The 14,018-nt window shown below is 32.2% G+C and overlaps 1 protein-coding gene across 1 annotated transcript in view; it reads right to left on the bottom strand.

Annotated features, from left to right (window-relative positions):
* Window positions 1–2,700: 2,700 nt before the first annotated feature.
* LOC129231448 (zeta-sarcoglycan-like) overlaps window positions 2,701–14,018 on the bottom strand; it is a 270,742-nt gene continuing 259,424 nt past the window's right edge. Inside the window, exons 7-10 of the mRNA XM_054865767.1 lie at window positions 12,013–12,132; window positions 10,320–10,392; window positions 8,830–8,953; window positions 2,701–4,973 (exon numbers count right to left, since the gene is read on the bottom strand). Coding sequence (XP_054721742.1) covers window positions 4,803–4,973; window positions 8,830–8,953; window positions 10,320–10,392; window positions 12,013–12,132 — 488 coding nt within the window. The 3' untranslated portion in view covers window positions 2,701–4,802. The remainder of the gene's footprint in view (window positions 4,974–8,829; window positions 8,954–10,319; window positions 10,393–12,012; window positions 12,133–14,018) is intronic.

The raw sequence follows: 14,018 nt of genomic DNA, 5'->3' as shown, positions 1-14,018 counted from the left end.
GAATTTCAATGATCGGCTGTTTTTAAAAAAACTTCTAGAGAAATACTTGAACTTTTGTGTAACTTCGGTCGTAGAAAAAGCACGCTTGAGCTTACACTTTTCATTTAATCTCAGGTCCCTTTAGATGACTAGAAATAAGTTAAAGAACAAAAACAAAATGTGTTTTTGATCATCCCGATCGCAGACAATCTTAACACGAGATGTAAATTTCACCAAAAATTTGTATTGCGTGCATAAATATTCAATGCAATTTTATAAAATGAGGAAACAGGAAATACTTTGCAACAAATTACACCAATTTTCCAGAAAACTTGAGAACATGCAAGAGAAAAGGAATTTGGAATTTGAAATCAAAATACGGAAAATTTGATAATATATGAGCAGTTAAAAAAATTATTTTCATTGCTCATGCTCAAAAATAGCAAATTTGAACTTCCGTAATGGCGCACCTGAGTATGCACGAACTTTCGTATAGCAATTGTAGCCGAATATCTTAAAATCTTAGAAAGATATGGATGATTTAGTAAGTTTTATTTCACTCATTCTCAGGCAGGACATGGATCGTAAGGGATTGTTAAATGTTATATGGCACGCGTTTGTAATGCTTCAGTGCAGCTATTTTGTCAATTGTGTTAAAAATAAATTTGTGGACAATACTTTTCCATCCATATTTCTTTCTAGAACCTTTAATATACAGCTTAATAGATTGCCGACATCTTTTTGAATTTGCATGATATGCAACTAGATATTTTTCAAATGTCACCCTGTATAGTTACGTACAAAATCACATATTTTAAAAAGTGCTTTTTTTCGCACATGTGCTTGGTAAAATAATCTATATAATACACAGTAGTTCCTTTAGTGTTCAAAATTCTATCAAATTTTTTCTACCTTTCATTCTGTTATTAATGTAATATTAATTTTTTGGTTAAAATGAATCAGAAACGTTTTCTTGTTGCAAATAAACAACATGTAACATATATTTTTTTTTTTTTGAAAGAAAGACGAACCGTCAATCGGGGGTACATTACCCACCTGAGAGATTGCTTTCGAAAAAAAAAGAGTTTATGTCTTCCAGTGTCGTTATATATTTCGCAACCAGTGAACAAAACATCATTCAGTTATTTTAATCCAGGGGAATCTAAGCTTTCCAGAGACACCAGATTCAGTTGTCTACGAGCTCTCGGAGCAATGGGAGGTCAATTTTAGTAAGCCTCCGTGCAGAGACTCGTCATGGAGAGAACTTTGGAGCAATGCTATGCGACAAAATTTTGCGTCAAACTCCAAAAGATGGCAATTAAAACGTTTGATTAGTTCACTCAGGCCTTCAAGGAGGATTGCTTGTCGTACTAGCAGGTCAAAAAGTGGCACAAGTTGCTCAAAGTTGGCAGGGAGGAAGTCGCCAATGAGGCTCCTTCTAGGCGTCAATCATCATCGCGAACGGACGAAAATGTCCCTCGTGGGCGAGATTTGCTGAACAAAGACCGCCGAATGAGTGTTCGTTTGATGTCAGAACAATTTGTCTAAAACAGATGTTCATCGAACTGTTACCAAAGACTTGGATTTTCGCGGAACTTTTGTCAAAAGTCTTGTCCAACCGTTCCCATTGTCGACTCCTATCTGATCCTTACCGGTGTTTCAACGAAGCCACAGACCTCCTATACTATCAAAAGAATTCTTCTTGCTCCCAAAGGTGAAAAGGGAGCTGAAAGGAAAGCATCTGGAGACCCTGAACAACATTGAAAAGACCACGACGAAGTGCCTTAACAGCATTCCCAAAAGCGAATTCTAGAGGACCTCCGATGCATAGAAAACACATGGGCAAAGGGGTATAGACGCAGAAGGAGAGTATCTTGAAGAGTATTTAGTTTTATTACTTGTTTGATCGATAAAACTATTTTTTTGAAAAAAGTCTCATTACTTTTGGGACAAACCCTGTATATGAGCTATTTGAACAAAAAATGAATTTAATTATTTAGCGTCTAAAATCTACAGCTTATTTCTAGCTTTTTAACTCCACAGAATGATTAAAATCACATTTTTTTCTTCAATTCTTTATTGGTCCAATGAATACACTCACGGTGGAAGTTTTGTGAGCTCAAGTATGCCATTTATGATGCTAAACTTGCAGAACAATTCGTTTTATAAATGAAAAGAAGTTTGGGAAAATATCTACCTATAGTTTATAGCATCTCGTAACTAAAGAAGTTGAAGTTACAAAAAATAAAAATTTTCAAAGGAAACAATATTTCCTATTATGAGTTGTAATGTTTTAGTCCATTAATTTCGTTTTGAATTAAAATTTTAAATCTTATTTGAATTTTTACGGAATAATCTTTGCTAGAAAATTTGAACTGATTAAATATTATTGCGACTTAGAATCTGGAAACCGCGTTATCAGATTTGTTAATACTTAGTGTAGAGGATATAAGGTAAAACAATTTAGATTAAAAGTGGGAGAAATGTATAGTATGAGTTGCTTTAGTATAAATAATTGTATAGATTTTCTTATGCAAGTTTTTGAAATATGTATGCATAGTTTGAAAATAAATCGAAGAAATATATTTTTATATATTTATTTTTCAAAATTGCAACAGAAGTACAACAATTGGTTAAACTCATCTATTAAATATTTTTAGTAAACCTACAAATGTCTTTGGTACAAAATAGACAATAATTTCATCATCAGTACTCGTCAGTGATTCATACTATATTCACTCATTCTTAAAACATGTCAATACTCCTTATTATCGGCAAGTCGCATTGCGACAGCAATTGGCTATAGCAACAATAATCTCAGTCACACTAATCACGCTTTTGAATATAAAAATTGCAGTTGTTTTCAAAAGACAAAAAGCATAACGTATAAAATGTTGACCAATGTCAATATGTAAATGACATTTCAATAATATTTGGAGGCGAAATATGATATCAGATGAGGAGAAGATATATAGGAGAATGTTGAAACTTGATCTTGACCAGAGTGTACCATGGATCACTTTTTAGCTTTTTCATTGTTTTGACAGATTACGCTATGAATGTTATTGTACAATAGCAAAGTTCACTCAGTAAATTGACAACAAGCGAGAAAGTGTCCAAGTGTTCTCAGTTGCAAATGTCATTGATTTAGGTATTTTTTGTGCGAAAGGTTAAAACATTCGTTTTTACTATATAATTTTAAAAAATATCGGCTTGTGTGTCTTGAAGTACATTCTACACACTGTAAAAACGATTCAGAAACGTTCCTGGAAAATATTAGGCAGCTGATGTGCCCAATTTCAGCCAGCAATATATCTCACAAAAACCAGGAATGTTTTCCGCTAAAACTCAGTAACCTTCTTGAAATTATCCTGAGAAATCATAGAAATCTTTCCGTTTAAAGCCAGTCGTGTCTCTAGAACTTGAAAGTAATCTTAGGTAGGGATAATAAAACAGCTCTATAAGCAGTATTGCAATCATGGCCAAAGCTAAGCCAGAATTGCAAGTAATGATGGCAATTACTTGCACAGCTAAGTAGTCCCAGGACTTTTTCGTTCCCTTTGGGAGCTTAAATAGCCCGGACAACCCGTAAGTGAAACGAAGTCGATACACCTTAGAAATACTCTCAGTTAATCTTTAAACTGGGAGCTATAAATATTTTTTACAACAGAGAGAAGTCTGCATTTCTGCAACTTTCAGCCATTCAGGAAACTTTTTTACAATGATACTTGATATTTCCAGGAAGTGGATAAAAACCATTGAAATCCCGAAACATTACACGGAAATACTCAGTAACGTTTCTGAATTTTTTTACAGTGCATGAATCACTGTTATTGGTGAGTATTTTACAATCCCATATTTCATTCTTTCTTAAACTTAATATGAAACAGCAAGTAACTCAGTTGTTAATTTTGAATAAAATCTGATTTACATGAAATATCTTTACTTTTAACATAAATAATAATAAACTTCACGTTGTCAATTATACACTGATATTCATAAAAGTCATGTTATACCTATAATTTTGTTGATTTTTTTCAATGACACAATAAAATAATAGTTTTGTATAATAACGTTATTGCCTACCGTTGCCGCCTTATTGTATCTATGCATTGCTATCGATAAAATACATTTTCTTGCCTATTTTTTGATATTGAAACTCCGAAAAGCGCATAAAATGCAGAAATAATATTGCCAAGAGGCGTCACTTCTTTTTGCTGTTATATTTTAAAATATGGTTTCTTGGAAAGTGCAAATTTAAATTGCGGTCCAAAGTACAACAGTATCTCCTATATATAGACTCATTAAATTTAAATTTATTCAATAAAAGACAGCAACAAAAGTTCATAAAAATTAACAATAAAATGCTAATAAGTCAAAAGTTGTGTTTTATAAAAAATTGCTTACTTTTTGTACATTTAAAATCATACCTAATAAAATGTGATTTTTCTGAAACAAAATTAAGAAATATTGTCAGTTATTAACTTTCTACAAAAGACATTACAGCCTAGAGATAAGAAAAGAAATTGAATAAACTCAAAAATTGCGATTAAATGGGTGGAATACATAATATATTTTAACATGGATATGTGTATGAAAACTTCTGGATGCACTTTTTATTGACGCTGTTATCATCAATAATGGACACTTGAAACCCAGCTTCAATGTTCGCTTCTGTAGTTACTAAAACAAGTTTTTGGTCTTCGTATATAAAAATGGTGATGGCACTCCGCCGGCATGAAACTGATTTGTGCTTCAACGTAACTTCTTTAAAATTAATGTAACACTCATTATTGTCAATACACTGCAACAGAATTTCAAGTTTATTTGCAAACAATATTATCAGCCTGACAGGCTTTTTCTGGAGGGGCCAAAAATAGTCTACCATTTTCACAAGCACATAATTGATATATTCCTGGATACGAGCGACCTCTTGTAGTTGGGATGGCAGTCTTTAGGTTTTTCAATTCAACTCGCTCAGAATCTAGCCAAATCTGAAACAAGACAACAGTTTCTATTAGCAGAATCCAGTACCATCTATTTTTTAAAACAAACTGAATGTAATTTCTCACGAATGACTATTACAAGAGTTAAGTGTCTTTAATTTTGCAAGAATCACAATTGCTTACTGCAATAAATGTTTCTTTAATAAATCATTCCATTTTTTTTCATTGAAAGATTAATCTTTCATTAAAAATATCATAATTCATTCATAAAAAAAAGACAAAAATGTAGTATAGGCCTGCACGAATGTTTAGATACATCTAACTGCTAAATGTAACAAAACACTACGAAGACTAAAGAAGCAAAAATTTATATATGCACAACAGTAACGAAGTTTTTATTGTATATAATTTAAAATGAATAAAAGATGTGGCATGAAAATTTAAAAACAAACACAAATTTTAGCCCTTACATAAGAAAGCGAACAATTCTAATGATCAATACTGTCACCGCTGCTCCACATTAGAATTAATACTCGTGTTTTCATTAAAAGCAAAGACAGTTAAACAGACCCTCGTTTCAAAGCTAAACCTAGCTTCTTCTGTGGCCTCTAATTAACTAATTAACTCTGTAAATATTGGAAACTGAAAAAAAAATTGTTTGTAATTTGCATTCAAAACATTTGTTAGTATGCTCAAAACATTTTATAGCATTATATTCAGGAGAAAACGAAATTCAATCTAGAAATAGAAATGTAATATACTTAGCACCCATCCATTCGTTTGTTGGCAGAGATGTATTATCCTGTTAGGAAACTAAATTTGATCTACCCGAAAGTTCGCCACAAAGTAATAAAGGAATGTCAACAGTTGTCTGGCATACCTTGGAGTCTTCTTTTTGTTAAAAAACTACAAAGTACATTTTCTTTTATGCCTCGACTCCCTCTGTCGTAATCCTAAAGCTTCAAACTGAAAATTAGGAAAGCTGAGAGAGAGTCTGCTACTACGATAAAATGCATTAATTTGGTAAATAGACGATTTCATTCCATCAATCTTCAGCGAAAATGTTGTTGATAATCTTTCTAAAGATTAGTGAATATTGAAACCATTGTTAACAATATAAACGTCATTCGGACACTCAACTGCTTCCAAAGTAGCTACTGCAGTAGCTTTCATAATAAATAAATAAGCGAAGAAAAAAATGATGCAAAGAATTTCAGACATAAAACGGTTTTTCATCTTCAAGAAGATGGACTACAAAGGAAACTTGATAATCTTTACAGCATTAAAGACGCATAGGATGTAATTACAAAAGCATGGTAGAGGAGGGTAAGATACCGATTTGGGTAAGATAAGAAATTAAGCATTTCTGTAATTCTTTCATTAATATCAATACCTGTCAAAGTACTTTTTGATGCTGAGATGTTGTGTTAGAAAGTTCACTGTAGGTGATGTCGGAAAGGATTGTTTTGCGAACCCTAACGAGCACGATGAATCTTTCATCCTTTTAATTGTAATGTTTTGACTTTACAATATAAGTAATTACTCGACGACCGTAAGTTATTTTTTTCTTCCATTAAATACATTGTGTGACACAGTTTTTCTAACATTAATAACTTTGCTCAATTTTAACCAAAATTGCCAAATGGTATGGGTATCTAACACGTCACATTTATAAGTTAAATTGTCTATATCGTTTTCATGCACACTTGTTTACAATACGGTACAGAGAAGCTATAAACATCAGTTTTGATAGTTAAAAGAATGTAGCAGTCTAAGGATCTGGTCACGTGATGCGATTGCACTGCGTTAGAACTATCAGTTAACATGCGTTAGTGAAATACCAAGCGACTTATGAGAGCGTTATATGCTGACGGGCGTTTATTTCAACGCAGCGATTTGGAATTTTTAATGAAGTGCAATCACGTCACAAAAACGAAATCTCGTAGATAGCTTGGTATTTCACTGACACGCATTAGTTCTGTCAAAAGCATCAGGTGAAAATACCGTCTGCAGTATTTATTGTTTGATGCTTGATTTAAAATGTGTTATTATGTTCGGTAGACTAAACAAATTTACAAAATATTGCTTAAACTTTGCCGTTCCCCCCCTCCCCCCCCCAAAAAATCGGTAAATTAAATATCAAATATAAATCTTGTATTCCGTAAAAAAATCGATTTTTACACTCTTACATATAAAACTTAATTGACTATAAAATTTTATCAAGGAGACGGTGTATGAATGGTAATGCAATTCTCTATGTAAGATGCTTTTTTTTTCCAAACTAAACTATGCTAAATTAAAAGGCTTTTTTTTTTGTTGTCCATGAGTAAGAAAACGTTTGAAAAACAATGAATTAGTGAAAATCTTATGGAGAAAGATCTGCGGATTGATTGTCCCAATTCTAGGGTTTTTTTCATTATAATAAAGCTGAGAGTGCTGAAATTAGTGCAAAACGTGTTAGAAAAAGAAGAAATGGTCGAGTGCAACATTACTTTATACACACGTATCATTTCACAAAAGGAAAATAACTGTTCGTCATTTTCTTCCAGAAAGTGCAGCTCATTTTTCTGTTCAATACTTAAACCTGCGCTATTTTTGTTCACAATATACATTTTAAGTATATGGCATTACTATATTTGTATTAAGATTCAAAATTTAAGTATATCAACGTGTTTAAGTTTGATTTGAAAATCAGTTTTTATTTATTTATGGAAATTTAACTCATTATAACTTTAAAATGGTACGTGTTACAATAATTTAGTTTATGTATTGTGTTCAACTGGACAAATTTAACATAAAACAGCTATTTAACTCAATTTTAAGGGAAAAATTGTCACACAGTGTTATTTGTAAAATACAAGTTGCAATGAAAAACCGTGTATGGTGTAGTTTGGCAATAGGATACGCTACTGAGAAACAAACACAAAACGAAAACGGTAGAATGGGGTAATATGACGAATGGCTAGACGGCTAAGATGGCGTGCGAATATGCTCGTTTATCATCTAACCTACATGTTTTTAAGTACCTATTATATTATAATACTATAGACATTAAGATTTATACAGATAAAGATTTTCAGTTTCGTATACTACCGATGCTGTTCAAACCAGAAAAAAAAAGGATGTTCAAGCCATTGTTCTCAAATTTCCTCATTTGAGGGTTGAGGAAAATCACAAGCATGAAAAAAACAATTTGAATACAAACAATTTGACATTAGTAAAATCAATATTCGTCGAGATATGAAACATAGCGTTGTGTGACGAATACCAATTTACACTCAAGCTCAGTTACATCTTTTGGGGGGAAATATAGCAGGTAAAATAGGTGTAAAAGTATTAGCGTTCATAAAGTGTTAGTTCAAGATGCGCGAAGTTTTGAAGGGTTTTTTTTTTTTTTTTTGTTTTTTATTTTACGTATCATAGCATAACATTTACGCTTACTTTTCATTAGCAAAGAAAATGATTTTTTTTTCTTCTGCTGTCTGTTCTAATCTCAGTTTCAGTACGATTCCTTAGAAATTTAGACGCGAGTATTTTCCACGTTTCGTATAAAATTTTAACGTTTGTAATAATTTTTAATTCAGATAGTTTCCCAAGGGCCTGGGAACCGTATACAATGTTAGATTATGTATTTTTTCACTTTTTTTTTTTGTTTCAGCCTTTTAATATCTTAATTGAGCATCTTATTTTGACCATTTTTGCCTTAGAAAGCATTTATCTAGGACTAACAATTGCGAAAATAGAGGTCTTGTAGGTTAAACGTTGGCACGCTGTATATTTTTGAGACAGAAGTAAGGGCGACACAAGCAGACACTTTTTCATGCTACTGTTTTTTAAAAACTAGTTTCTGAACTTCAGTTATAAAACCTGGTTTACTTGCTGGTAATAACTTTAAAACTCTTACTGTTCCTTCCTTTGACTGAAGCTTTAAATCTTTGAGGCAGGTTGCACTGATATCTCCAGCTCTGGATTCGATACCTATCCCTTCTGGTGCTTTAACATGCAACGTTCTAGTAGGTGATTCCAACCTGAAAAGTGGAAATTAAGTAAAAGATCTGTTAATGCGGAATATATATAAATGGAAATTTACCCCGTTTATCATGACTTTTAATGCATAAATTATCCTTATTTTGAGACATTTATCGTAACATAAAACATAAAAGCAAATTATACTTTTATAATACACACATTATATCAAAAATATCAAATATTTTAATATCACTGTATTTTAAACCACTGGCGACAGTATAGAGTGACTTAATCGCAAATTCTTAAATGCTTACTACGAGCTCTCATATATGTGTGATAACTGTTATTCATACCAATAATAATAATTTCCACTCATATACAGGCACAGATTTATGGATTGGATTCCTATTAAAAATATTGATAATCAGCCGCAATCTTTCCGAAATAATTCAAAATCTTATCAATGTGATTGGAGACATTGCGGTTATAAACCTGTGAGAAGGAATGTTTTATGCTGTTCCTCAATTCCGATAATGACATCATACCGGAATTCGAGAAATCGAAGGTTTGAGGAGAAGTCATTTGAGATAAAAATGGAAAAATGTTGGATCTAGGCTACGACTTAAAAGAAATTTTAAATTTTCGATACAGATTTTTTTTAGACAATCCGGTTCGACATATACAGTTTGAGATATTTTATCAGATACCCTTGCATAGCAAGTGAATTCGGCATTTTGACCTGCCATATTCACCTGCTTTGCAAAGCTGAATTCTTTTTGAGATAATCTTCTTTAAAAATCAAGATAAAAATTATTAGAATGCAAGAAAATGACGCACTCGTTTTATTGCGTATTCTTTAAATTTTCATCCCCTGAAATCTTTACATCATTAAAAAAAAAAAAAAAAAAAGAAGTGGAACAGCACGTACAAATGTATAGCAGGGTTAGGGTTTGTACATGTTATTATTAATAATGTCATTTCTTGGCTATGTCTATTCTATGGACACTAAGTCGTTATTGGCTAAAGTGTTTTTAAAGTTTCGAAACTAAAAGTTTTCATTGTTCCTTTCAACTTTCTTGCCTTTTGAAATTTTGCCTTTTGAAGTCATGATTTAAAATCGTAACTCCCGTTTTTATTATTCTCTTAATAATGACTTCAATTATAAGTAAGAATACTTAAAAACATTAAAAAAACTGTGCTCGAATCCGTAGTTTTTTTTTCTTCACAATGGCAATTCTAATCAAAATGACTGATCTAACGCATAAAGATAATGTCTAGTTCCGTTTAAATTTATTTATTTTACTAAGCTAAAGTTTTATAGCGTTATTTTTAATTTGATTACAATCTTATCCATCGGTGTGTTCTAACTTCTTTAAATTTATGTAAAAACATTCGAATTCATGCAAAATTAATGCATCATAGTACCTTAACTGTTGAAAAGGCTCCGCTGTTACATATGGAGTTTGGACAGAACCATCAAAACGAACACCGCCAGAACCTGCAAGCAGTATAAAAGAAACACGCACACATTTCATCATGCATGTAAAGCGTAAGTATAACATATTATTCGAGAGAAAAAAATCAGTGGCATTTCGCTTCGAATTGACATCACAACTCCTCCCTCAAACCTTCTGTGCGGACACAGTTTAAGGAAGCAGTTATGACGCCAATTCAATGCGGAATACTACCAGTTTTTTTAACTGGAACAAATTTACTCAGTCTGAGTTAAAATCACTGTAAGTTTTTAAGAGAGTACAAAGAAGCTCTAAACATTAATTTTAATAATCAAAAGTATGTAGCTGCCTACAGGGGTGCCCATTCCCCCTCCCCCAAGTTTAGTGGCGCAAATTCCACCCCAAAATTTCTCTCGGCCCTCTTTCCCTTTTTTATTTTTTAGCTCTCTTTTTTTTATTTTATTACTTTTTTTGAATAGTTTTCATTTAATTTATTTTTAAAACATTTTTTTAATTTAATTTACTTTTTCATTTTTTTCTTTCATTTTTTAAAAATTTGTAATTTAATTTACTTTTTCATTTTTTAAAAAATTATTATTGTCATTATCATTTTATTTGAAAAGTTCTGTGCTACGCCAATGACATACACACACACACAGACACAACAACTCGTAAATAAGTGAAATAAAATATAAACAGAATAAAATAAAATAAAATAAATAATTTAAATTAAAAATAAATCAATTAATAAATTAATATAAAAGAAGTTTTAAAAAATAATCCCCCCTCCCCCCCCCCCTTTTTTTTTTGATGGCGCAACTTACGCCATAATCACCCCCTGTGGGCACCCCTGGCTGCCTAAGAACCTGTTCACATGATGCGATTGAGTTGTTTTATAGTATCAATGGTAAGAATTATGATGCTTTCCTGAAATAACATGCGATCTACGAGAGCGCTTATATGATGATGAGCATTTATTTCAACGCAGCGATTTGGAATGTTGCTTGTTAATGCAGTGCAATGACGTCGCAAACAAAATCCTGTGGATAGCTTGGTCTTTCACTAACACGCATTAGTTCTATCAATCGCGGGTTCTAACACTGCACAATCGCATCAGGCTCTAATAGTATACTGTGAAAAATACTGTCTGCAGTATTTATTGTTGAATGTTAATTCATTGCTTTGTGTTAATTTATTGTCTCCGTTTTTTGAATTTCTGTACGGACATAGTTTAAGGGAGCAGTTATGACATCAGCTCAAATGAGTTTGAAAATGAATCAGTTAAAATTAGTATCGTGTAAAACCTTCATTTCCCGCTGTTGGCAAACGTGCCTGAAATGTTTTATAAATACTATGACTTTTTTTAACGTCGTTGATTTTATTTTATATTCTTTTCCCACTGTATTATTATTAAATAGATAATAATTTAAAAAATTACATAATTTTGAATCTATTTTAATATTGAACATTGTAACGAATCTCATGTAATAACGTGAAACTAATGCAGTAGATGACTTTTAGTTGCGTCTTAGTTTCATTTCTAACAAGAAATGCCCTAAAAACTATATTTAAACAGATACATCTATCCTTATTTCTTCTGAACAAAGCAAAGCTGCGTTACATTAAAAAGCTTTAAAAAAATAAAAACGAAAATTGAAACATACCTGTCACCCGCAGTTTCGCTGCAGCAATGGTAACCTCCTTATCATCTGCTTGAAAAAGTGTTTCCCCTTTTTGGTTCTTGATCGTGAATTTTTCCGCAAAAGACGTTAGAGAATTCGCACCTGAAGAAAGAAAATGCAAATCTGGGTCAACAGGGAATCTAGTGTTTCTTCACTCTCTTGATTTTACATCTTCAACTGAAAAACTTGAATAAATATTTTCGGGAATATATTTCAGAAACAACAGAACACGCTTATATACTTTGTTCCGTTAAGTCACACATTTAATTCAAGACAAGGTCATTTATGCTTAAAAAGTGCTTATATTGTTTCGCGCATTTTATCTTACTTATTGTCTAATTTTGAAATCTGTGATTATTTGGCTGAATTTTACATTTCAGTCATTAAGGGCAATTTTGAACCACGTTGGGGAACTTAACACTACTTCAAATTTTTTAGTATATTTGACTTCAAATGAAACTTTAGATGCGTGGTATTCCATTCTGTTGCATATATTGTAGTGGGAATTTTCTGCCTTAAAATTTGCAATATAAGTTGGCGATCAACTGTTAAAAATTAAGGTTAAATTTTCAAAGATTGCGATATCGAGCGCCGATAACAGTAACTGCTTGACCAACCTCAACTTTCATTATTTTTGAAATAATTGTTTAATAATGAAAACGCGTTGTTCTCTCTATCGTATAACGCTCCATTTTAAATAACTCTTAACTCTCATCTGTCAAATTGTTCTTTTTTCAGGGTACCCAACAATTTACTGTAAAAATGGTGGCAAATTCAAATCTTGCGTTAATTTTAGGATACCCTGTATTAGCTTTACAATTAAGAAAAAAATAAAAGTCGATTTTTGTTTCACAGCGTTATTAGAGTTACTGAACGTTCAAGGGAGCAACACTTTATGACTGATGGGAACTGTACTGCTGCGCTAATCACACAAGGCGTATTTATTTTTTCTATCATAATTGAGTTACTGTCACCAAGTTGTTTTTTAGCCTCAGTCTTATTATCCCTAAATGCATTGTGTTATGGTCATTTCGAATTGGGAAATATCTTTTAAAAATTTTGAAAAAGTTCCGATACAGTTCTCATTCCCTTAGATTTTATCTGTAGCCTGGCTCTGTAAGTAGACTTCCGATGACCTGTGCTTTATTTATTTATTTATACAGAAGCTAAACAGCTTCACACGCATAGAGGACTGCGTACAAAGCGCTTTGCCTCTGTACACACATAGGAGGCATGTGTCTTAAATGATTATTTCATTTAAATAGGGATGAGGGAAGCCGGTTTGCGTTGTCTATAATGAGACGTTATGCCATTAAAAGCATTAGGATTATTGAAGTTGTTGTAATATAATAATTTATCTTTTTACAAGCAAAAAAAAAAAAAAAAAAAGAGCTCGTTCAAACACAAGTACCCTTTTATCAGAGCCAGACAATACCTCCTTTTAGGACGTGTTTACAAATGAACAGAAAAGCAGGTAATTTTGTCCCTGTGGAACTGGTTTTCACTGTATTCCATTCTTCCTCACATAAGGTAAAAGCAGTAGAGCGTGTTCATTAGGGCTGCCTTAGATCCAGCTTTTGATCAATGTAAACGCAACATTCAAATTTGTTCTGTATTTTTAAAAATCCCTGCAGAGATCTTTGGTAAATAAGTATATGTTTAGAAAGTCAAAGGAATTTCTTGAGAGCGTAAAGTAACTCTTCTAATCCTATTACGAGGATTGAATGTTTGTCTGCCAGAGGAAAGGAACTTGGGGATCTTCGTCTCCTTCCAAGAAGTATACTGTTGTAAAATCTACTTTTGTTTTATCTCTACATAATATCCTCTTTTTCTTTTATATTTAACTTATTTTAGTTTACATGGTCAACATTCTATTCTCCGTGATTGTCGATATCCCATGTAATCCTAAACAGTACACTGTTAAAAGTACGGGTTGCATTTGGCACCTTTCAGGGGTGAAACGCTTGTTCACCAGCGGCACCCAATAG

Source organism: Uloborus diversus, chromosome 10 (genome assembly GCF_026930045.1).
Source record: "Uloborus diversus isolate 005 chromosome 10, Udiv.v.3.1, whole genome shotgun sequence".
NCBI lineage: Eukaryota > Metazoa > Arthropoda > Arachnida > Araneae > Uloboridae > Uloborus > Uloborus diversus.
The sequence above is the reverse complement of the archived record's forward strand: the minus strand, read 5'-3'. Positions and strand labels throughout refer to the sequence as shown.